This window comes from Daucus carota, chromosome 7 (genome assembly GCF_001625215.2).
Source record: "Daucus carota subsp. sativus chromosome 7, DH1 v3.0, whole genome shotgun sequence".
Lineage (NCBI taxonomy): Eukaryota > Viridiplantae > Streptophyta > Magnoliopsida > Apiales > Apiaceae > Daucus > Daucus carota.
The window spans coordinates 36,314,630-36,338,606 of NC_030387.2; the positions used below are offsets into that span (position 1 = coordinate 36,314,630).

Consider the following 23,977-nt stretch of genomic DNA (forward strand, 5'->3'; position numbering starts at 1 on the left):
GAATCCAATGATAAACAAGTGGTCTGTCAGGATGACTGCCAAAAAATTAATGCCTTTTCTCAGGAAGCAATAAATCTGTTGATCAAGTATTCAAGTGATGATGGTATCTTATGAAAATTATTGTAGAAAAATACATCAGTATCTTTTCCTTCTTTATATTCATTTTTTTAAGCTTTGTCTTAACTCTTAAGATATGTAAATCATTCATGTAATTCGTTTCACATCTTGGATATCTTATGCCCGCCATAGATTCATATCAAATATATATTCTAGAAATACAGTAAGAAAATATAGTAAACAAAAAAAACATTTATTGTGTTTAATATTGATCAAAGTAGTTATGTCATACTCCCTCCGTCCCTATTTATCTGTCCATTTTGGAAGTAAAAATTTGTCCCTATTTATCTGTCCATTTATACTTTCAAAACTAATTTAATGATAGTTTTTCAAATATATATATCTCCATAATTTCAATTTTCAAGGCTTGACTTGTTTAAAATTTGGTTAAATTCATGTTTTCAAGACATAAAGTAGGGGGTATTCCACCATTTTCAAGATATTAATTAGAGGTATTTAATGAAAAAGTTCATACAATCAATTATTCCTTGGTATGTGTTTTTTTTTCAAAATAGACAGATAAAAAGGGACGGAGGGAGTATAATGAAATATATTTAATTATATTGATTACTATCTAGTTTCTGTTTTAATTGTTAAAGTGACCTGTGCACTTTTTCTGTCCAATTTAAATGGAATATTAAACTAGAGAGAAGTCAATTCCCTATTTTATTATAATACATTGAAATTAATAGAAATAGAAGGAAATTATTATAATAATAATTAGACTAGAGAGAAGGAAATTGAATAAAATTATTATTATAAAATTATTATAATAATAATTAGACTAGAGAGAAGGAAATTGAATAAAATTATTATAATAAAATTATTATAATAAGTGAATAGAAAAGAAGGAAATTATTAACTTACTATGAACCACATATATTATATTATTTTTTAAAGAAAGATTCAAGAGTATCATTCAAGAGTATCATTGAAGATGCTCTTACTCCTTCATGCATGTTTTTTTTATATAACGCTTGACTTTTTGCACATATTTCAACGTGCTTTGTCCGGGCTTTTAAAATTATTGTTCTTAAAATTTTCTTTTTTTTGAATAAAAGTAGATAACACACATTGAAATATGTGAAAAAATCAGGCGTCATATAAAAAGAGACAGGGTATATTGAATGTATGATTGTGATAATCTTAAATGTATGTGAGAAAGGGTGTATATAATTGGATAGGACGAATAGAGTGATTAAAAATAAAAACTTTCTTTTTGACAGTAAGAGCAAGTCCAATAGGTTACCTATATGATGTCCTAAACTCACATTTAGGTAATATGTCAAAAAAATGCACTCCAACACTATCCTAGTGTTATCCTAAATCACCAGCATAACCTTAATTTTTCTAGCCATTACCTATTTATAAGTTATTTAATATTTGTGAATAAAATAATCATCTCTCTCCTTTTTTCTTTGTCTATTCTCTCTTTTTCTCCTTCTCTCTCTCAAATTATTATTAAAATAATTTTAGGAGAACAAATATAAGGATTACTATTGGAGATTACCTAAATCACTAAGACATATCAGCACTCATTATTTTATATTATTTATAAGTAATTGGATAGGTAAACTATTAGACATGCTCTAACGGAATAGGAAAATCGCAAGTGTGACAGGGATCTTCTTGTCTCACGATCTGTTCTACGTTATCTGTGGCATGATTAAATGCAGAATTTCATTGCAGTTGATTGATTTACAATGTTGCAGTCAAAAGCAATACGATTACCCAACGGAACTACACATATCAAAAGTCCACTATCATTGTCTAGACACATTTAGGAATGTACAGCTCGCGGATTTGAACATGTGACTGAAAGACAGAAATGACATATACTACTTGGGTAGTCTGAATTCTTGGTATCAACGGTCCCTTGTAATTTAGTCTGTCTTAACTGTCACTATGTCCGCACATTAATTGTGCTAATACCTGTAATAATTCTCGAGCATCGACTTGACATTTTTCATTGTTTAGTTTCTTTGTACTCTCTCCGTCTCAATTTATAAGTTCTTTTTGAGGAAAAAAATTGTCCTAAAATATTTGTTCCTTTCTTCTTTCAATACAAATTTATCTACATATTAATTGTGATTTTTTTGAAACTCAACATTATTCTCATTTCTCAATGCACTAAATCCCTATATTTATTGTGATTTTTTTGAAACTCAACTATATTCTCACTTATCAATGCACTAATTAATGATACATGAGATAAGATTATGTTTAACCAAATTTTCTCTATGTGTGTTTATTTCAAAATGGATCTATAAATTGAGATGGAGGGAGTATATAATACGAAATAACAGGGTTTTGAGAAAGGTACGCAGCGTTAATGATACAGATGAAATCCCTTTGGCTAATTTTATTCAGCTAAATCAAACTTTTTATCGAGAACTTTTTTATATTTTGTAATAGTTTTATAAGAAATAAGCATATAGAAGACCTTTCTTAATTTTAATTTATAAAATAAATTCTTTTCTTCAAATACACATATTTATTTTTAAAAAAACAAATTTAAAAATAAGATAAGTCAAATAATAACAATAAAATTTTAATTAAAAAAATTTCGAATATACCTAGAGGACAAATCATCCTAATATAAACAGCGTATCAATAGCATGCACACCGTGGTGGCACTCCGTTCATATCAGACTCGGCGTCTCTCGACACTTCAATAATTGATTATCTTTTTATTTTTCTTGTAGATCACTCTTAAATTAAAGTTAAAGTCTCTTCAAACTTTAACGGACAGGGCTGTAAACGAGCCAAGCCGAATTTTATCGAGTTCGAGTCGAGCCAAACTCGATAAATTTATCGATTTGTTTTTCGGTTCGAACTCGAGTTTGTAAAAATCGAGTCGGGTTGAGTTTTTAATGAACCGAGTCGATACCGAGTTGGTCAATAATTTTTTCTTTTTTCAAATATCAACAATTGACTTTGTCTATTTAGTACATAATTTAAAAATTAAAATTTTGATTACAAAATTGCAAATAAAAAGAGCTAAAACTAAAGTTTAAAACAAAAATCTAAAATTAAAATTTCATAATTTTAATGCATATTTTTTATCGAGTCGAAATCGAGTCCGGTATTTAACGAGCCGAGTCGAACAACTAAAAAGTTTGGTTCGACTCATCAAATTTATTGAGTATTATTGGTTGTTCAAACTCGAGCTCGTTAACGAGTCGACCGAGTTTTTACCGAGTCGAGATCGAGGCGGTTTAACGACCATATTACTTCGTTTACGGCCCTATTAACAGATAAAGTGCTCTTTTTCTGTAAAACCTGCCTGATTTAACTTAAAAAGTAAAAATATGTTACATTTTTCAAGTCGAGAAATTACTTAGAAGTCATTCGCAAAGTGGCACGTAATTGGACATTTTTTGTCTTCTGCAGCCAGATGTTTTCAACATGATCCTTCCTCGAAAGTATAGTGTTTATTTTATTTTTTTGAAAAAGGCCATGCACAGTTGGGCGTATTCTGCGGCCCATTTTGAAATGGTTGGGCTATCATAAAACTGAGCCCTTACATAATGTGATTCGATCTATTAGAAAAATGTAGAATACATCTATCTCCGTCAAAAAAAAAACACTTTAAACAAACAACAAAAAGATATTATCATTATACTTTATTTTACATAAAAAAATTGTTATGATTATAATCACATAATTGAAGATCAAAATTATTAACATTATTAACATTAAAAATTATAAAATTCTAAATACAACTCATAACAGCATAGCCCCAAAAAAGAACAACCCTCTCTCTGCATCACATTCGATCAGGGCTCCAGTGTCAACTGCTAAATTAATTACTTCGAATCACCCGTTATCATTTTTCTCGCTGCCTGGATTCCAATATTGTGCTACAAATCATCCAAGTGACGATTATGAGTTAAAATATTCAAACCATTGAACTAAGCAACAAAAGATATGTCCACAACAGTACATTACAGCTTTCAGCTAAAACGAAAAATCTAAATTTTATAAAGCCTAGCATGTTTCTGGAGAGGTCCCTGGACCAAATATTCCAGCTTGCAAAAAAATTCCATTGCGTTTTGGAAATATGATGTGAAGTTACCAAATCTCCAAGGAAAGAGAAAAAAGGCAACTTTTGTATCCATAATAATAGGTCTATTTCAACAAGCACAAGAGTCACAAGACTCAGGTTGCTTCACAAAATACACAATTCTGAGAAGCTTATATGCTTCAGCATTTGCTTCCAAAATAATTCTACCACCACCATAATTCTGAGAAGCCAATACCTAGTTATGTCCATATTATTTCTGCAGCTGTGGATGCTCTGCGGAACCTCATCAATTCTCGCGAAATCCTCAACTGTTCTTTAGAATCATTAATTGCGATATGAAAGAGTTTCATCCATCTAAGCGAAGGAGAAGATGCAAGCAACAACTTTATGAACTGAAGCTCATCCGTACCGTCAATCCACTTTATCTCCACAGCTTCAAGTTGGTTAAGATTCATGTCCATTAATTCTGGTGATTGCAAATATTGTACAACCGATGACACCATAAGTTTAGTGCTTTCTGCCACGTTCATAACATTCCTGCCCTGTGATTTAGGTTCCCACATACAAGATTAACATAAGATTATATTAAAATGCAAAAATCAAATAATTTAGTTAGTGATTGATCTTATATTAAGAGAAATAGTTAAGCAATCAGAATTGGGTTATTAAGCAAATTGTTTATTTATGGTAAAATATTAATCAGAATTGGGTTATTAAGCAAATTCATAGCTCGTCCAAAATATAATCAGTATGTTTGAATGATGAAAGAGTATGAAGAATGATAAAACTATCTCTAAAATTGACCAGTTGTCTTGACCGTCCAGAAAAGTAAACACAAAGAAATATATAAACAGTTAAGTTTATTCAAAAATCAGTGCAGTGAACAAAAATCAGTCGAGGGAATAAAGTAAAAAAAACATACTACACGAGACTGAACAAGATAACATCATCCCAAAGTGGGTAAACGTAATAGATAGAAGTGATAATCACTGACAAAGGGAGAAGTGCAAGTCTTTTATGTGCACAAAAAAAAAAGATATAAAAAACTCTAAGAAGGGACTACATGTTTATAGGAAAGATGTTGAATTTCACATTTGCTGTAAAAATGAACAAAAATTTTAGGGCAAAATTAGAGTGCATGTATAACTTGCTTGACGAAGTGCATTCGTTTTGTAAAATGTTCAAACAGATAAATATCAAACATTCAGATGGTATATCATATACCAAACCAATATAAGTTCCAAGTTCTTTGTAGACAGAAGAGATAATCTTTTGTAATTTGATGTTCACAACATCTAAAAAGATATTAGCAAAAACAAAACAGCTAAAGAGATAAAAACACAACGGACTAGTATTGTGAAACAGAGGGAGTATAACCTGAAATATTTTATGAGAATGTAAGTGAAGCTATTGATACAAGGCCCAGATTCATATGCAATAGCGTGTGTGTCTAATACTGATGCTACTATTTTATATCGTAAGATATTAAATGTTATATGTTTTTACTGTAGAAGGAAGGGAAGAATACAAATTCCTGTTTAGACAAGAGTACTTGAGCAGAAAACTTTAGTATTGGCTACAACATATCATTAGATTAGATAACAAAAAGCATGATTATATTGAGCAAGCCAGTTCTCACCAGAGCCATGTGTAGATATTGCAGGTTTGGCGAAATTCTGATCAGGCAAAGAACCTTTTGAATCTGAACCAAATTACAGGATTCAACATTGTAAAAGTACAGATCTCTCAAGTTCTCCATTAGATTCCTCTTCGTAACAGCTGCACCTAGTTCCAAGGACTACATATGTGCACACAAGCATGTGTATGCAGAAAATGTGAGATATCTGATTGATCAGCTATATCAATTAAAGAAAGACATTATCAATTGATAAAGTTTGTAGGATGATTACTGTACCTCAAGGAAAAAGTTATCCAGGTGAATAGTTTGGATTCTAGGCATTTTGTCAACTAGATCAGCGAAATTTATGACTTTATTTGCCTTTCCATCTAACATGAGACAAAGATGTTTAACCTTTTGGATGGATTCAAACCATTGCAATTCAACTTCTCCACATTCCCTGATACTTAACTCGGTGAGATTGTTATAATATTTAAATTGGCGCCCCAAATACTCTGTCCCATGGCAACATTCCATGTACAATTCAACAAGTTGAGCCCCAAATGACATGTCAGTGGTAATTACGACATGCACAAGGCTAACACAAATCAGATTAGAGAAACCTTTATATTTCGGGGGCGGTTTAAGCACACAGCCAGTGAGACTCAAATGCGTCATCTCTGAACAGGAAAACAGATACGATGGTATTTCATAGTCAGGTACTTCATAATTAGTAAGGTTCATTTTCTTAACTCCACAGTTCGATATGTGTTTTATCCAATAAATTGTATCTGGACAAAGATGAAGAGACGTATTATAAGGAAAGTCGAGATGAAACTTTAAAATGGGGCCTCTGCGAGCTAACAGTATACCGCTTATGGTTCTTGAAAATTGACTTAGTCGAGTTCCTTCATCTTTCTTAAAAGCCCTTGCTAAACTCAATTGCTCAAAGAAATCGTCATCAAAAACTAAGCGTGGAAACATTACCCAAATATCCCTCCATGCTTTCGAGAGGACACTCATTCTTGCTGCACCATGTAGCGGCAATCTTTTAAGAATGAGGTCTATTACATTACCGGGCAAGTTGCTAATTCTATCAATCCCATCTCCGCAATCAAGTCGCCTTGTTTTAGCATCACTGGCCATGCTTCTGAAAAGGCAAGGACCAAAAATAAAACGACATTATAATTTATAAACTACTAAAATGCTACAATATCAAGTAAATAATTCTATACTGGCGAACTGGGTGGTAATTTAAATTGCTCCTATTCACAATTTTCTAACAACATTCTAAAGCAATAGACATGTGCAAGCGATTCAAGTAAGCACTATTACATATGAAATTAAGAAAATGGGCTAACGGGTGAATCAAGAATTGAAAGTCATTTATGATAACGATATATACACATACATACTTTATGTACCTGTGGTCCGGTGATTGAAGAGTGAGACCAGAGAAAACACACTCGGATAGTGTGAAATAATGAAACCCTAGGAGCAAGGAAGGCTAAGCAGATCGATGGGATGCAGAGGGCAAAAACAAACACAATTTCATGAACTTTATATTATTCGTAATCGACCGACTTGTCAATTGAAAGAAACGGACCGAATTTGTATTTTTGGCCACTTATCGTGTCCACGGTAAACGCCGGGTACTCGAGTGTTGAATTTTTGGGTGAACATGAATATGCAGTATAAAAATTAGAAGATTAATATCAAATAAAATATATATTATAATAAAAGGTATTATAATATAATTCAATATATAATATTCAACACGGACTGAATATTATTTTAAAAACCACGCCGAATATATTGGTTTTAGTTTTGCTTTTTTAATCTGGAGTATTTTAAATTTTTTGCCCCAAAAAAAACACTTTCACTAACCAAAATAATATACACCCGGAAAACTCCCGATACATGAGGGGTGTATCGGATTGGGATTTTAAAGCATTTTTTTGCATTCATGAAATCCGAGGGTATTCCATTGGGATTGTTTGAAATCCATTAAAATCTTGAGGTATTCGATTGGGATTTTAAATTATGCTGCAAAATCTGGTGGTATTCAATTATGATTTTAAATTATGCTTTAAAATCCGATGGTATTCAATTCGGATTGTTTAAAATCTATTAAAATCTGATGGTATTCAAATGCTAATAGATTTTTTTGCATTTCATAAAATGATGGATTTTGTGGCATTCTTCAGTGTATTTTAAGTTTTTTGAAATCCCACCAAAATCAAAGGGATTTTGAAGCATTGTACTTAAATCCTATAAACTCTGCGACATTTTATCAAGAATCCGCACAAAATCAAAATCACACACAATCCATTAAAATCCACTGACTAGAAACAATCCATTAAAATCCCAATCGAATACACCCCCGACAATCAGGTTAGTAAACAAATAACATACTAAAAATATTTAGTTGTTTTGTTTTCTCATCTTTTAACACACAAAACTTCATAATTCTTAGAGTTAAAAATGAAATCAATGAATATTCCAAGCGATGCAAATTGCAACAACATCACAATTGACCGTATCACGTAGAAGTCATGATCAGACCATTGTTGAGAATTATTTATCGCATAAATTGAGATTAGATATGTTTTATATTATTGACTACTAAATTAATAATTATTTGCTATGTAGAGTTTGTTTTGAAAGTACGACCCGGAGCTTAAATAGTTAAAAAGTGTAATCTTGATTTCGAAATATAAATAATTAGTTTAAAACAATAAATTTTTCCGAAAATGATCAGTATTATGATTTCCGATAAGATTGTATGATGACTTTTCAATTTTCATTTATATTTACATGTATACATGACAGAGTTGCATATTCTCTTGGAAATATGTCCATACTCCCTCCATTTTCTCCTTTTATTTGTTGACACTCTTTTATCTGTTTTTTGATTACATAGTATAAAATATAAAATATTATTTTTAAACTTTTTTATAGTAAAAAATTATTATATAATTTTATTCATAAAAATTTAAAAATAATAATTTAAATAGATAAGTGTGGGTGTGTGTCGATAATCAAACAGTCCTCTAAAAGGAAACGAGGGGGTAGTACTGAGAAACTGAGACGATCTGACTGTGCAGAAAAAGCGCGAAACGAAGCCACTTTTTTTTAAATTTTTTTTATGTAGCTTGGGATTGTAAATCCTTTTTTCATAGCTCGACGTTAAACTACAACCTGAGATGGATAATTACAGCATGTCTGGGGGTGTAGCTCATATGGTAGAGCGCTCGCTTCGCATGCGAGAGGCACGGGGTTCGATTCCCCGCACCTCCAAATAATCATTTTTCTTAACCAAAATTAAGCCGCATATTAATAATCATTTTTACATACGGGGTTTATAATTTACTTAGCCAACATTGCTCGGCATGACTACCTTTAGCTGCCAAGTGTTTCAATGTTATATATCCTTTCTATTTTTATAAATGAGCTTGGCAGACAAACCAAAGTGAAATTCTGTGTACATGACATAAATCAGCATAATGTACATACAGTTTACCAAAACTAAAGAGACTGTTTAAGCTGAAGATGAAGCAAAGAAGTTGTGGTGCAGCAACAAAAAGAAGGAGATGATTGCATATATATTAAAATTACAGGATCAATGGTTGGGATGAGCAATTTATCAAACATGCTTGGAGTCTTAATACTTAATAAGAAAAATCAATGTTTGGTGTTTATTGCCCAGGCCGGTTTTGAAACAATGCAGGACCCCAGTAGACAGATTTCAAACAAGCAAATCATGAGCTTGCAAAGATAATCAAAGCCAAAATAGACCATCCAGGTTTATTTATATTTGGGGACTTATTCTAAAGAGCAACACTGCAAGTAGATAGAATCATAGGAATACACTAGTTTACAGATTGGTATAGGATTCCATGGGATACTCAGTAATTCCACTCTCCACCAAGAGAACACAGGAAAGGAACACACAGATCTACAAAATTTACTGCTCAGACAACAAGAAAAGGAGGGGACAAAATAAAGGATATATTCATAGCTTTTTTAGAATATTTTGTTGCTTGAGTATAATAATAATGATGAAGCAAAGACTAACAAGAAAGTAATTACTTGGGACTGACAATATAACAAAACTATCCTTAATTAGCACAAAAGGAAAAAGGAAAAGAATCTAGTACTTAAAGCAAATAGAAATCTGTTATATCCACCATGAAAGTAAAGTTCAAGTCTTTCTTTTGTGCATTAGAGCCCTCATAACTAGTAAAGCAATAGACAAAAATTCTCAATGTCCTCCTGAGTAATCTGCTAAATTAGACATTGAAAATCAAAGTGGGAAGTACAACAAATTCCACTTAGCTGCAAAAGACAATCCTACCCGTCTAGCAAAAGACTCGAACAGTTCCAACATTTCCATCAATATAATCCGCCCCTGAGAAATTGACAATGTTGGTAGCCTGCATCAAGAACCCTTCTTTAGTCTAAACAGCTCAACCGAAAATTTTAAGCAAAGCGAATTTTAAATGGCATAACAGCACCTCAATTAGAAAGACAGTTCTTTAACTTACATATGTAGGCTATACACAGAGATGACAAAATCACAAGATCAAACTTAACTATATTTTAAAATTTTCCTTTGCTAAGTCTTAATTGGATCTCTTCTTCCTAACTAAATCATCAATTAACTGCAGTTGTCCACATATCACATATGTACATTCATGACACTATTTGTATAAACATGTTAAAGAACCAAGGAAAGCTTACTTGGATCAGCATTGACTAGCATCGCTGTTCCTCCAAAACCACAAGTTCCACCATTATCTTTATTCCTCTGCCAGTAGCTATTGAAAGCGTAAGAAGCATGTGCCACAAGACTATCCGGAAAGTAACAACTACCCTGTGGGCCAATAGCATCACAATTAGCACCGCCTTCGCCACAGGCATAATCCAATGCCTGCTGCAGTGTGTCTGCTGGCACACTAGGCTTTGCAACACACCAAAGTCCAGTATGTGGACTTGGCATCGGAACAGATACTGGTGGCGCACCTACATTGCCACCACCGGATGGATTACATGGTGGCCAGCCAAAACCAAAGGGCGGGTTTGCAGGGCCTACTAATGGAGGGAGTTGTGGGGGAAAGGGGACTGATAATGGAGGTGGTGAAGTTGTTCCAACTATCGGTGGAAGGGGGTGTGATAATGGGGGTGGTGAGACTGTTCCAACTATCGGAGGAAGGGGGTCTGACAGTGGGGGTGGTGCGACCGTTCCAGCTATTGGAGGAAGGGGGCCTGACAGTGGGGGTGGTGAGACCGTTCCAGCTATCGGAGGAAGGGGGTGTGATAATGGGGGTGGTAGTAAAGTTGTCCCGACCAACGGAGGAAGGGAATGCAACAATGGGGGTGGTGAGGTTGTCCCGACAAGCGGAGGAAGAGGGCTTTTAGCTGCAAAGGCAGGAACAGACGAACCATAGGGAGAATGAGTTGGGGCTACAGGGGTTGGCCTTGCTGGGAATGGCTCTACAATATAAGAAAGTTTTCTCATTGTTGGTTTCGCCTCTTTCGGGTTTCTAACAACCACATTAATCTTCTTAAGGTCTAAAAACCCAAGATTCCTCATGGATTGTAAGTGAGAGTTCACCAATTTTAGGGTTTCATCAGAAACACTATCCAAATGTGAAGGTGGGCTTACTGAATAAGTTGAGTTCATGACTTGCAAAAAGCTAAGCAGGGGTCTAAAATACAAGTCAGCCAGATCATTTTGATACATAGAAGAAGATGGGCTTAAGCAACTAGTTGGAAAAGAAGCTGAGACTTTAATATTCTTCTCCAAACCCCACCTCACAAGAGAATGATATATGTTCTTAACAGCAGGTAAAATAGTTTTCAAGACCTCATTTTGAGTTTTAGTGCAGAGTAGATTGTGACCAACAAGTATGGTAGATACATCTGTGGATGGGTAGTGAGCAAGAACATTGGTTCTGACCCAACTTTCTGCCATGAGAATACTACCTGAGACCTCATTAAGATACTCCTGACCAACATTAACTGCTGTGGTTTCGTAAGTGTGTGAAAATGTGTGAGAAGCCAGTGGGTTTGAGTTGTAAAGAGTTAAGATTTTGAGTGAGTCTTCTTGACCTGATGCTGCAAATAAAGGGGTGAAACGTTGTTGATATCATAATGTAAAGAACAATAATAATAGTAAAGAAACACAAGAAATGAAAGACATTGTAGTGCTTGGTATTTACCTAGTAAACAGAGGAAGAGGAAGTGAAGAAGCCACCCCATCTTCAACATTTTCAATGTACAGGGTTCCAATGGAAGAGAAATGTAGGAGTAATCTCTCTCTCTCTCCCCTTCTCCTTTTCTCCCTCTCTCTTTTGGTCAGTGATGTTGTTATCTAGTAAGTGTGTCAGGTGTGTCTCAGTACATGTTTTAGGGTGCAAAGGAAGCCACTAATCAGGGTACTATAATAAATTAATGATGTTATACTCCTAAATATTTGATTATACTCATGTTCTCTTAAACTAAAAATGTGGTATTAATCCATGTTCCGCAACTCATCAAGTTGATTGTATATGTGAATTTTTAATTAATCATCTCATTAATTAATCTTTCATCAATCTAATTAATTATTTTAGAAAAATTTTGTAATATAAAAAAAATGAGTGGTACAATCAAAAAAAGAAACTGTAAAATCTGGTGGATGGAGGGAGTACTTAATTACTTATTACAGATTTATATAGCCATACTCTAATTCTTGATCTTCCATGACCATAAGTGAACAAAAAATTTTACTCCAATAATATGATATTTATGCCAGTGTGGGTGTTAAAATGAAAGTAGATACTAGTACTCATATTCATGCAAGAAACAAGCAATGGTCTCGTGATAGTACTCATATTCATGCAAGAAACAAGCAATGGTCTCGTGATATAGTACTACAGTACTTGTGAGGCACAGAGAGAGTGACAGCTGACAACGGATTGTCAAAGGGCGAAGAAGTAAATTCAAGACTTAGTCGAAATAGGAAAAATAGAGTAAAGGACAGGAGTCCTTCTGTGTTTCTAGGCATGGGGAGGGGACCCTGTATATGAAATAAAGCACTCCCTTTCATTTGCCCAATAACTATTCTTTCTTGGACGGTCTCCGAGAAATAATGCATAAAAATAATTCATCTTTTGTTGTTTGCTCCGGTAATAATTTAAATTGATGTTTTATAGTTTGATAGCCATAAAAACTCATGATCATAATTTGGTACTCATGATCATAAATACTAATGTATTTCCAAAAGATTTAGAGTTAAATTTGGGTCTCAATTTTTTATAATAAACTAACATTTTTATCTATATACATTATTATATACTTTCTTTGTCCCATTTTTCTTGTCCTCTGTCAAATCATATATTTTATTCAATCATAATATATAAACTGAATATTATTAGAATTTATATTGGTTTTTCATGAAAATTAACTAAATTGAAATATAATTAATTATATTTAATCTACGTGAAATATATAATTATTTTACTGTGAATTGTCATGTCTGTGAGATGCGTGTAGCCTAGTTTCGGTCTGAATTATGTCATGTTGAACGCTACACTTTTACAAAAAATTCTAGGTTGCATGTATAATGCTTGCAATCAAACCAAAATATTCACCTAAAAAAATCAGCTGTCCTATACTTGCAGTCACTGAGGCCAATATTGGTATAAATATTAGTTATACCAGTATTGTAAAAAGCGGAAATCGGACTTAGTCAGTGAAGAACAAAGATTAATCGAAGATTAATTGAATTGATCGGGGATTAATCAGATTGATCGATGATTAACCGAGTATTTAATCAGTTCGGCGAGTTATGAAACAGAGATTAATCGGTGATCACCTACTTTTAGAACAGAGGCTATACCAAAATCAAAAACATTTAAAAATTAGGAAATTGTATCCAGTTCGCTACATGGAGATTCGAGGGACAACAAAAAGATGAGGAGGGTCCACATTGGCACCACAAATCAAAGTTGGGTTGGTCCGCATTTTATATTGGACCATTCACGGCCCAAAACTAACATGGTCCGTCCGTCCCACGAGGTCCTAGCTCTTGACCCTTTCTTTTCATAATCACAGTTCACAATGCATTTCATAAATCATAACCAGCTCTACATCCTGTTTAATTATTAATTTTACATTCTTTATTTCCAGCTTATAATATTAAAAAGCTCTACAAGTCGCATTTCTAAATTAAAATTAAAAGTCATCTAACACGTAAATGAATCAAAAATCAGGAAATTGAAATAGACAGCAGATTCCAAATTTATAATCGAGTCCCATCTCGAAATAATAGAAAAGGGATGACTTTGGGGCAAGGGAAAGAATGAACGAATTGTGTGCGGTCCAATCCAATCCAAAGTGTCATATGATGATTCCCATATAAAAACAAAGAAACAAAGCTGGAATTGTAGTTTTGTTCACTCCAAATTCCTATAATCTTTTATTGTGGTGGAGCCGTAAAGTTTTGAGAAATGCAATTGCATGCCTCAAACCTCATAGGCTTATACTACTAGTTACTAGAGTATCGATCACTCTATCGCCATTTAAGTCTATTTCCAGTCCCATCACTCTCCTTTCCACTATGTGATTGCTGTTTGCCAATCTTTATTTCCTATCAATTCCTCCGTTCCTCTTTTTTTTTTTGATCTTTTTAGTATAAATTATAATTGACCAACTTTGATAATAAATAATATTCATTTTTACAAGATCTAAAAATTGAAATATATATCTTAAAAAATGGAATAAATATAAATTAAATATTATATTTTAACTTTTTAATTATTGAATATATATTTCAAAATTTAATCAATTTGATCATTAAAGTTAAATAAAATAAAAGAACCGGGACGGAGTGAGTATGTTTGTATGCGATGCAAAATAAATTTTGAATATGGTAAGATGTCTGAGCTGATTATGATTATTCATCAGATGTCAAATTGTCAATAATATAAATATATTTTATAATTGATCATAATCAAATTTCTTGGTCGAATCTGGCCCGCTGTTTGTATCTTTTGACGTGGCAAGCAAGAACAAAAAATTATACGCAGAAAGAAAAGGCATGCATTTGTAGTGACTGATGGGATTGCGTTGCCTTTATAATTCAGCTCAATTCCACCAGTCTAATCCAAAGGCTCGCATTGATGCGTCGGTAGTTAGAATATTCTGCTTATATAGATTATCATCGTTAATTTAGTTTGATTAATAGTTATTTTACAAGAAAAAAGACAAATAATACACAAGGATTTTATGTTAGAAGGTCCAGTGGCGGATACAGGATTTTGTATATGGTGTGTCACTAATTCGACCTTTTCATTCTGTCATTACACAAGCAGCAAGAAAAGCAATGAATTTTTATCAAATAATTCTCCGCGGCATTTTCACAAACACTTGTAAGCTCAACTTTTTCTTTGTCCAAGTGTATATCAGATGTATATGTGGAGTTTGAAAGATGAATACATGGATTTCTAAATTAAATCTGATGACTGAAGGCTGGATAGGTGAAAGAACAGAAGCAGGCAAGTAGTCTGGAGTATAAAATTTAACATGTCTTACAAATGCTGCTGAAGTACACAAACATATATGTATTAAATTTTTTTTTTTAAATAATGGTGTGTCACGTGACACACCATCCTACACTATACATCCGCCACTGAGAAGGTCAATCCCTATTTGGATAAATTTAAAGCTATAAGCATAAGATATATATTATGCGTATGGATAATCTTTATCGTGAATTAATTATTAGTTATTTAAATGATAATAATAATAATATAAATTTGACTAGCTATCTATTTTAATATTAAATTTATCATATGAAACTATGAGTACAAAATAAATTACTCAAAATTTTTTTTTTACTAATTTTAGTTTCGAATAACTTTTTAATATTTATAATTTATTGAATACAAAAATTAATAATATAACAACAAAATGTGATAAATTATTTTATAAAATGGTTTTACATGTCTGTAAAATCAAAATATTAAAAAAGATATATAAATCATTAGAAAGATTATAATTTTTAATTTTTCAAACTCTAACTTATATATTGCAAATTGTTTTTAAACTTTCTATATAAACAATGAAAATAAATTATTTTATACTTTTAAACCTAACCAAACACCGCCGTTAATTACCGGTGTTTAGTTGATACAATACTTTGGAGTAATACTTAACGAGTACTCCTAATACTTAACTTGGTAAAAGGGTGAATTGTCCTATGGGTCAAATAGTTATTCCATTCCCTGCGTGTAAAGGGGGACGTTCATCCAGAGAAGAAAAGAATGAATGGAAAAGTAGAAATAAAATGAATCTTCCTGCATCAAAAAGAAAAAGAGAATGAAGTGAAAAAAGATAAAGAATCGTATGCGATTTGCATGTGGCTGTCCTACACCAGAGACTACAAGATTACATTGCCGGTCGGCCGATGGATTACTCATAGTAAAGCAAATCTAAAGTTTAGAGTAACGTATTTATATTACAACTTTCTTTTCGTTCCATTATTGCACCACTTTAGTGAACTGTTAACCATCTTTTCTTGTGCTCGGCAGGATGATATGAGTGTCTGTAATTATCATAGTCCCCGTTTTAAGTATTCATTATTTCACTAACATAAATATGTAGTTGAATATTTACGATATTCACACTTATGTTTGCCCCCTTCTCCCGTCGGATAAATTGATATATTTGTCAGACCGGTTCAAAATGCCGAATTGAAAAATAAAAACACAAAAATTACAAAATGAGAATTTTTTTTATTTAGATGACATAATATTTTTGAAGATTAAACTGTCTCACATTTTTTTTTTGCTCTTAATAGTATATCTTGAGGATATCCGGATCTATTATCAAATTTAATTGGCGTGTCGGAATTCGAATCCTAAACTTTATTTTAAATAGAACTCAGGTCTGATGGATTGGAACTCAAATTAAGCGCACAAATTTTTTCCCAAAACTGAATCGAATAATAGAACATTCTTGCATTATTTGGATCGTTACTGCAGGTTTCTTCTTCTATGCAGGAATTTTACGAGATATTATTTTAATTATATATTTATCGTTGTAACAAAATGTAGTTAACTGGCCACGAGGGACAGAGTGCGGAAATATTGTAGCCATGCAAAATGGAGCAAGTAAGGGCTCATTTGTTAATGGGTGAATGAGACAATCTGAACTGAATGAACGTAATTTATCGTTAAGCTTGTTTGGTAAAAATTTTAAATGACTGAACGAATCACAGATCAGCTGGACGAATCACCTCACAAACACGAGGGTCTCTCGTCCAGATGTATATTCACTGTATTTTGATATGACTCTTGTTACTTTCTTCACCAGTCCTATGCGAATGATATATTATTACAATGATAAACAAGTTTACAATTCCAATATAAATTTTAGATTTTAAATTTATCTATTATTATATGAAAATCTCTTAAGTAGATATTTTTATCTTATAATTAAATTATTTTAATCATGTGCAATATATATTAGTCTACAATTATATTTGTGATAAAATTATCAATTAGGTAAATAATTATACATTAATTATAAGGATGAAACGTATATACATTAATATAACAATAATAATTGATATATTTTTTTATTTATAATAAAAAATTATCAGTAATTAATCATTATGATGAATAAATTTTAGAAAAAATTGCAAGAATATTTATGTTTTCAAATATATTTTCAAAAATACTGTCGAAGTTGCAACGAAGTTACAATATAATTCAGTTGATTTTCAGCTTATTGGAGTTGTAAATGAATTGCAAATGAAGTTGCAAGTATTTTTAAAAATAATTTTTGTAATTTGGACATTTTTGAAAAAACCTTAAATTTTCATACTACTAAAAATTATTCAGAAGAATCCAATATTTAACAAATGACATCAATCATTCAGATTCAGATTTATTACTCGTTCAGAATCTTAATGATCCAGAAAAATTTGTTCAGATTTAACAAATGAACCCTAAATGAGCACATGACCCAGCACCTCGGAAGTTCGCAGAATTTAGTCAAAATTAGAAACGGCAATTTTTTGAATATTATTTTAAGCGACCACACTTGTCACATATGGTTGTAAGTGTTACCTATTTCCCTTTTGTCCCAGAAAATTTGATATTGCTTCGTCTCGTTTAGATTTTATGTTTTTGAATAATGAATGTTGCCTTTCAAAAAAAAAAAAAAGAATAATGAATGTTGAGTGAGCAGTGTGTTTTGGGGAGCTGGTGCTTAAGAAACATGTGTGCTAGGTGGTATCTTGAGAATTTTGTTCTTTAAGGCTCGTCGGCATTGGAGTTAGGTAGATTTATTGTTATTTTTATAATGACCGGCGAATTATTTGGTCACACTTGAATGAGTGTGGAACTACATTTTAGAATTTGAGGACTAAACATAAATAAATCTTGTTTGTGGTTGGTAGCATTTTCATGAAATTATATTATTCCACTAAAATTGTGGATTAGCCGAAAAATATTGGTTCATGTATAATCCGCTAATAAATTAGAAGTACTTTCAGTTATCAGTTCTGACATTAATGTTTTATTTTACACAGAAGATATATGTATAAGAAAAGAAATTGCAGATTTATTTTTATGCGCAAATTCTAATAATTTTGTGAAAAATAGCCCCCGAAAAACCTCTCAGCCCTTTTCTTCTTTTTCTAGAATTGTTGGGGGCTTTCATTAGTGTGAAAAATCCGTATTTTTTTTATTCTTATTTTTAAGAAATTCACGACAAATAAGTAATTCTCTCCTTTTAAATTTAGATGGGTTTTTAAAATTAAATTTTTTCTTGATTAATTTTGTTCAACTTATATTATTTTTAGATGTCATATTACTTTTCATTATTGAATTAATTACTTTTTCAACAAAAAATTGTGAAAATAATTTAACAATCTAAATAAAATTGAGATTCTCATTTATAACTAAATAGAAAACTAACGTGTAGAATTAGGACGACATTAAACTGTGAAAAATACAAGTAAACTAACATAGTTGACTAAACATAAGCATACACATAATTTTGCCCAAATTATTAGCGAAAGAGGACCCAGACTGAAAATAAAATTCTACTAACCAAAATTTCATTTTTCACAATATTACTTATTTTGAAACACATATTTTGATTATTTTCATATAATGCCTTTATGTATCACTTTTAATCTTATCTTCTGTAAACCGATCTTCCTCCATTAAACATGAAAAGCAGATGAGCGGCAGGAAGAGTAGATTCCCATTACAATCAGTCTCCAGTCTCTCCTTTTTTCTTGTCTGATTAACTTATCTTCTTATAAGCCAGGTCCCCACCACAGTACAAGTCCTTTTTTTTTGTTCTTTCTTTACTGTTATAGAATTAAATAAAATTACTCTATTTCAAGTATATAATAGCACAGTTCAGCAAAAATGCAAGGACTATTCATCTAATTATAGCATATTCATGTGTCATGTGTGCTGTACTGCTGTATTTACAAGTCATAAATCCGGAAAAAGAGTTTGTAATTCAGTGAAATATATGTAGAGTAATTGTTTGATTTTAATAATATAAAGAATAAAGAATCAAAGTGCAAGCAGGCTGACATCAGAAGCAGAGCATCCAGATCTTGCAGCTCACAGAAGCTTCCCCTCTGAGTCTATTCTCTTTCTCTTTTCTCTCTGCAGTAGAAACAAAAGAGAAGCAATCTGGTAGCACAATTCTAGCAAGTCTAGGCATGGTGACACACAAAACATAAAACAAGCCCAGATTAACAAACCACACAATGACCTCTTATCATCATCATAAGAGTCCTTATTTTCATATTCTGTCATTAGTTATTATATTTGTGAGTGTCCAACCAACAATTGGCACACTGCCCAAGCTTCAAGATTTGGTTTTTGGAAGTAGCAACAATCCTAGGAGAATTCTCCACCAACCATTGTTTCCAGTAAGTTCTAATCCACCCCCACCAGAAGTAGAGCCGCCGCCGCCTCCCAGCACAGGCTTTCCCAATCCAGACCAGCCATTCTTCCCAGAAGTCCCTGCTGGAAGGACACCAGATCAGGCACAAGTACCACCAGTGCCATCCAATGGGACCGCGGTGTCGAACCCAATTGCCACACAGCCTTCCAAGCCTACCAAGAAAGTGGCAATTGCGATTTCAGTTGGAATTGTTACTCTTGGAATGTTGTCTGGATTGGCATTTTATCTGTACAAGCACAGATCAAAGCATGTGGATGAGTCTCAGAAGCTTGTTGGAGGGAATTCACAAAGAGTGAATGAGGATTCAAGAATGCCACCATCCACTTTTCTTTATATTGGCACTGTTGAGCCGTCTAGCCAAAGAACTGTGAGCAGCAGTGAGACCAATGGATCACCTTATCATAAACTGAATTCAATAAAAAGATCGGATCGCTATAGGCCAAGTCCTGATCTTCAGCCACTTCCGCCACTTAGTAAACCTCAACCTCCACCAACGATGAATTCTCCTCCGGCCATGTCATCTTCTGATGAAGAAAGTCATGAGTCCACGTTTTATACACCACAGGGATCCTCGGTAAGCAATGAAGAAGCATTCTCAACTAGTTCTCGTCGAAGTCGTTCAAGCAGTAAGACAAGCCTCATGGCTCGATCAAGAAGTGAACCTCATGTTACTAGCCCTGTTCCTCATTCCAAGAGAACTTCACCAAAATCACGCCTTTCTGCTTCATCCCCGGACACAAAACTCGTGATTATACCATCAATTAAACAGCCTCCACCACCTCCTCCGCAACCCCCACCACCACCGCCCTCAGCAGCTACCTTTCAATCAATAAAGCAACAGAATCAAGTTCAACAAACATCTACATATGCTCCCAGAAGAGCAAAATTTTCTGCTCCACCTCCAGCACCAGATCTTTCTAGCCTTACTTCAGAAAGCAAACAACCTCAACATACAGTAGATACTCCATCTAAGCGAAACCCACCACCTCCACCACCGCTTCCCCCACTAATGGCAAGACCAAGGCAGTTGGTTCCTCTGCAAACACCTGCCCCCTCAATGGCTTTGCCGCAGGTGACAAAATCAAGTCCTGCCCCGAAACCTTACTCTGCAATGGAGACAACAGAATCAGTTGAAGAAGAAGATAATGGTACCAATTCTGCAGAGAAAATCGATGGTGATGACGATGGATCAAAACCAAAACTGAAGCCTCTGCATTGGGACAAAGTGAGAGCAACCTCAGACAGAGCCACTGTTTGGGACCAATTGAAATCAAGCTCCTTTCAGTAAGTAGCCTTGAACTGCTATTTCGATCCTTAATGCCCTAATACGATCTCTAATCGATAGATTATTTTTCTTGTTTGCAGAGTGAATGAGGACATGATAGAATCTCTTTTTGGTTTTAACTCTGCAAATTCAAGTTCAGTTCCAAAAGAAACACCTAAAAAATCAGTAATCCCCCCAATCCAACAGGAGAACAGAGTTTTGGACCCAAAGAAATCTCAGAACATTGCTATACTGTTAAGAGCATTGAATGTGACACGAGATGAGGTTACTGAAGCACTTCTAGATGGTACAGTTTTCTCTTCCTAGTGTTATTTGTACCTTATTTAGATAGCCATATAGATATGGGCAGTCGACAGAATTAGGCCTTAGGGAACGTAAACAATGGAATAAATCACTCCCTTAACATAACTAACTTCAGTCTTCATATTAGAGAGCTAATTTATTACAATCAAAATAATGTATATGTTCACAACATTAAGTATCCTTAGTACCGAGAGAGCGAATTCTGTAGTGCTAAGTTTCATTCTATTGTGGGTATTGTTATAATTAGTTTCCCATGCTGTTTTACTAGGATCCTTCTACATCACCAGACTAATTCAGATGAAATGTCAATGTGTAAAGTAGTAATGAGTCTAGAATAGAAAACCTCTGATGTTCATTTTACCAACATAAAAATTAATTGCTACACAAATAGGCATTCTTTGGGCTGCTTGCCTGCTTGTATGTCCAGGACTACAATGTTGGAAATTATACCATCTTTATGCCAAAGCTTAGTTCTAGAGCAGAGTACCATTTTACCCTTTGGATTTAAGAGCTACAGGGAGCTAGAATTTTTCCGTGAAAACTAATTAAACAAGACATCTGAAACTGATCCATACTTTTCATAGCTTACATAGCAGATAATAAACTCAAGCAAATTCAAAGTTTACTGTATGTTTAGTTCTCCATACTGACCCAATAGTATTAGTTTCTGTTTAATAGCTTACTGAACTATTACTGTATTTGTCAAAATCAAAAACAAATGACAAGTACTATAGATGACATATAAGGGTGAAACATTGACTCTTCGTAGCTATACTAAAATTTGTATTTCAAGATCACTATCCTAGAGAGAAAACTGATAGGAAAAATTAAGAATTCTGCAAACTCCCCGGCCAATAATAGTTGAACTAGCATGATAGAAGGACACTACTTGCCAAGGATCCATTACCCTGACAATATTTACCCGTCTACCACATACAATCAAGTGGTTAATGTGTGATAGTGAGAATGTAGCGTCAATTTATACGCTATAGGAATACTTGAATAATATAACACACAATTAACTGTTTATATGTTCTCATCAAATTATATCTGTACTTGTGCAACAGGAAATCCAGAGGGCTTAGGCCCTGAGCTTTTGGAAACTCTGGTGAAGATGGCTCCAACGAAAGAAGAAGAAATCAAACTTAGAGATTATAAAGGTGACTTGTCAAAACTAGGGTCTGCAGAGCGATTTCTCACTGCGATTCTTGATGTACCATTTGCCTTTAAAAGAGTGGAAGTAATGCTTTATAGAGCAAACTTCGATACAGAAATAAAGTACTTAAGGGATTCCTTTAAAACTCTGCAGGTACCAACAGACTCTACATCCAGTTTCTGCTTTCATGCATTAAACATAAATTGCCATTACTATATTGTCAAATTTGTCTTATGTCAAAGTTCCATAATTTTGAACAATAATTGCTAATTGTGCTCATTATATGAACATTAAACAGGCAGCAAGTGACGAGTTAAAGAACAGTCGGTTATTCCTTAAACTGCTTGAAGCTGTTTTAAGGACAGGAAACCGCATGAATGTTGGCACTAACCGTGGGGATGCTATAGCTTTTAAACTTGATACGCTGTTGAAATTATTAGACATAAAAGGAACGGATGGGAAAACCACATTGCTCCACTTTGTGGTCCAAGAGATCATCAGGTCAGAAGACAAAGGTACTGATTCAACAAAAGAGATTGTTCCAAATAAAGTGAACTCGGGACCAAAGGAACAGGATTTTAAGAAGCAAGGACTACATGTTGTTGCTGGGCTGGGCAGAGAGCTGGGCAATGTAAAGAAAGCAGCAGGCATGGATGCAGATGTGCTAAGCGGCTATGTTTCAAAGCTTGAAATGGGACTTGATAAAGTTAGAATGGTTTTGCAATACGCAAAGCCAGATATGCAAGGAAACTTCTTTGAGTCGTTAAAGATATTTCTAAGAGAGGCGGAGGAGGAAATCATTAAAATTAAGTCGGAAGAAAAAAAAGTTTTGTCACTGGTAAAAGAAGTCACCGCATATTTTCATGGTGACACTGTGAAGGAGGAAGCCCATCCGTTTAGAATATTTATGATTGTGAGAGATTTCCTCTCCATACTCGATAATGTTTGCAAGGAAGTGGGAAGAATGCAGGATCACACAGTGGTGGGTTCTGCAAGATCATTCAGAATACCTGCAACAGCATCATTACCAGTACTAAACAGATATAATATTCGTCATGATAGAAGTTCGGATGAAGAAAGCTCCTCACCTTGAAAACATGTGCACATGATGCACTAGAGTCTCATCACGGGACAACTGCAGGCCCATTGCTCCCATTAAACATGTTTGTCGCGTAAACGAGTAACCTGGTTGTACAGAAGGAGCTTTGGCTGTCAAGAGGACTATCCACATGTATACAGGTCCTCTACTGAATTTTGGTCCTTCTTACAAGAACTGAATGCAGAAAGAGGACTGATAATTACAGATTTCATTTCAAATAAATTACAAGTAGGGTGAGAGAGTACAGATTACTTGCACCAGATTACGGCATAAAAGATTATGATATTTCAAATATACAGGACTATAGCTAAGTTAGTCTCTCATTTACATATACACCTTTTATATTATGAAGCATCATGCTATAATATGAATTTTTGAGTACTCAA

General features: G+C 33.6%; 3 protein-coding genes and 1 non-coding gene across 6 annotated transcripts; 2 read left to right on the forward strand and 2 right to left on the reverse strand.

The window, feature by feature from the left end:
• Positions 1–4,142: 4,142 nt before the first annotated feature.
• LOC108194169 (F-box/FBD/LRR-repeat protein At1g13570-like) lies at positions 4,143–7,440 on the reverse strand. 3 transcript variants are annotated; one of them, XM_017361082.2, is made up of 5 exons: positions 7,187–7,440; positions 6,635–6,912; positions 6,060–6,442; positions 5,784–5,942; positions 4,143–4,686 (listed from the first exon to the last, which is right to left on the reverse strand). In XM_017361082.2, the coding sequence occupies exons 2-5, from the start codon at positions 6,906–6,908 to the stop codon at positions 4,384–4,386; spliced, it is 1,119 nt and encodes a 372-aa protein (XP_017216571.1). In that variant the 5' UTR covers positions 6,909–6,912; positions 7,187–7,440; the 3' UTR covers positions 4,143–4,383. The 3 variants fall into 3 exon arrangements, with proteins under 3 accessions (XP_017216571.1, XP_017216567.1, XP_017216569.1); XM_017361078.2 differs by having other exon boundaries at positions 6,060–6,912; XM_017361080.2 differs by having other exon boundaries at positions 6,060–6,912; positions 7,178–7,440.
• A 1,549-nt stretch (positions 7,441–8,989) lies between these two features.
• On the forward strand, positions 8,990–9,062 carry TRNAA-CGC (transfer RNA alanine (anticodon CGC)). Its single transcript has one exon. It is a non-coding gene; the product is annotated as a tRNA-Ala (tRNA).
• Positions 9,063–9,922: 860 nt separating this feature from the next.
• LOC108194071 (uncharacterized) lies at positions 9,923–12,171 on the reverse strand. Its single transcript, XM_017360973.2, has 3 exons — positions 11,987–12,171; positions 10,506–11,882; positions 9,923–10,198 (listed from the first exon to the last, which is right to left on the reverse strand). The coding sequence occupies exons 1-3, from the start codon at positions 12,033–12,035 to the stop codon at positions 10,158–10,160; spliced, it is 1,467 nt and encodes a 488-aa protein (XP_017216462.1). The 5' UTR covers positions 12,036–12,171; the 3' UTR covers positions 9,923–10,157.
• Positions 12,172–19,343: 7,172 nt separating this feature from the next.
• Positions 19,344–23,977, forward strand: LOC108196106 (formin-like protein 6). The gene is made up of 4 exons (XM_017363215.2): positions 19,344–21,032; positions 21,114–21,319; positions 22,404–22,645; positions 22,791–23,977. The coding sequence occupies exons 1-4, from the start codon at positions 19,549–19,551 to the stop codon at positions 23,583–23,585; spliced, it is 2,727 nt and encodes a 908-aa protein (XP_017218704.1). The 5' UTR covers positions 19,344–19,548; the 3' UTR covers positions 23,586–23,977.

What these genes read in the sequence shown, in the direction of transcription:
- LOC108194169 (XM_017361078.2), bottom strand. Translation starts at nt 6,908, where the DNA reads ATGGCCAGTGATGCTAAAACAAGGCGACTTGATTGCGGAGATGGGATT. An exon ending in TGGATAACTTTTTCCTTGAG is followed by an intron (nt 5,943 to 6,059) that starts GTACAGTAATCA and finishes GCACATATGTAG; the next exon opens with TCCTTGGAACTAGGTGCAGC. An exon ending in AATATCTACACATGGCTCTG is followed by an intron (nt 4,687 to 5,783) that starts GTGAGAACTGGC and finishes CCTAAATCACAG; the next exon opens with GGCAGGAATGTTATGAACGT.
- LOC108194071 (XM_017360973.2), bottom strand. Translation starts at nt 12,035, where the DNA reads ATGTTGAAGATGGGGTGGCTTCTTCACTTCCTCTTCCTCTGTTTACTA. An exon ending in CCTCTTCCTCTGTTTACTAG is followed by an intron (nt 11,883 to 11,986) that starts GTAAATACCAAG and finishes CTTTATTTGCAG; the next exon opens with CATCAGGTCAAGAAGACTCA. An exon ending in GCTAGTCAATGCTGATCCAA is followed by an intron (nt 10,199 to 10,505) that starts GTAAGCTTTCCT and finishes TTCTTGATGCAG; the next exon opens with GCTACCAACATTGTCAATTT.
- LOC108196106 (XM_017363215.2), top strand. Translation starts at nt 19,549, where the DNA reads ATGACCTCTTATCATCATCATAAGAGTCCTTATTTTCATATTCTGTCA. An exon ending in TACTGAAGCACTTCTAGATG is followed by an intron (nt 21,320 to 22,403) that starts GTACAGTTTTCT and finishes CTTGTGCAACAG; the next exon opens with GAAATCCAGAGGGCTTAGGC. An exon ending in ATTCCTTTAAAACTCTGCAG is followed by an intron (nt 22,646 to 22,790) that starts GTACCAACAGAC and finishes AACATTAAACAG; the next exon opens with GCAGCAAGTGACGAGTTAAA.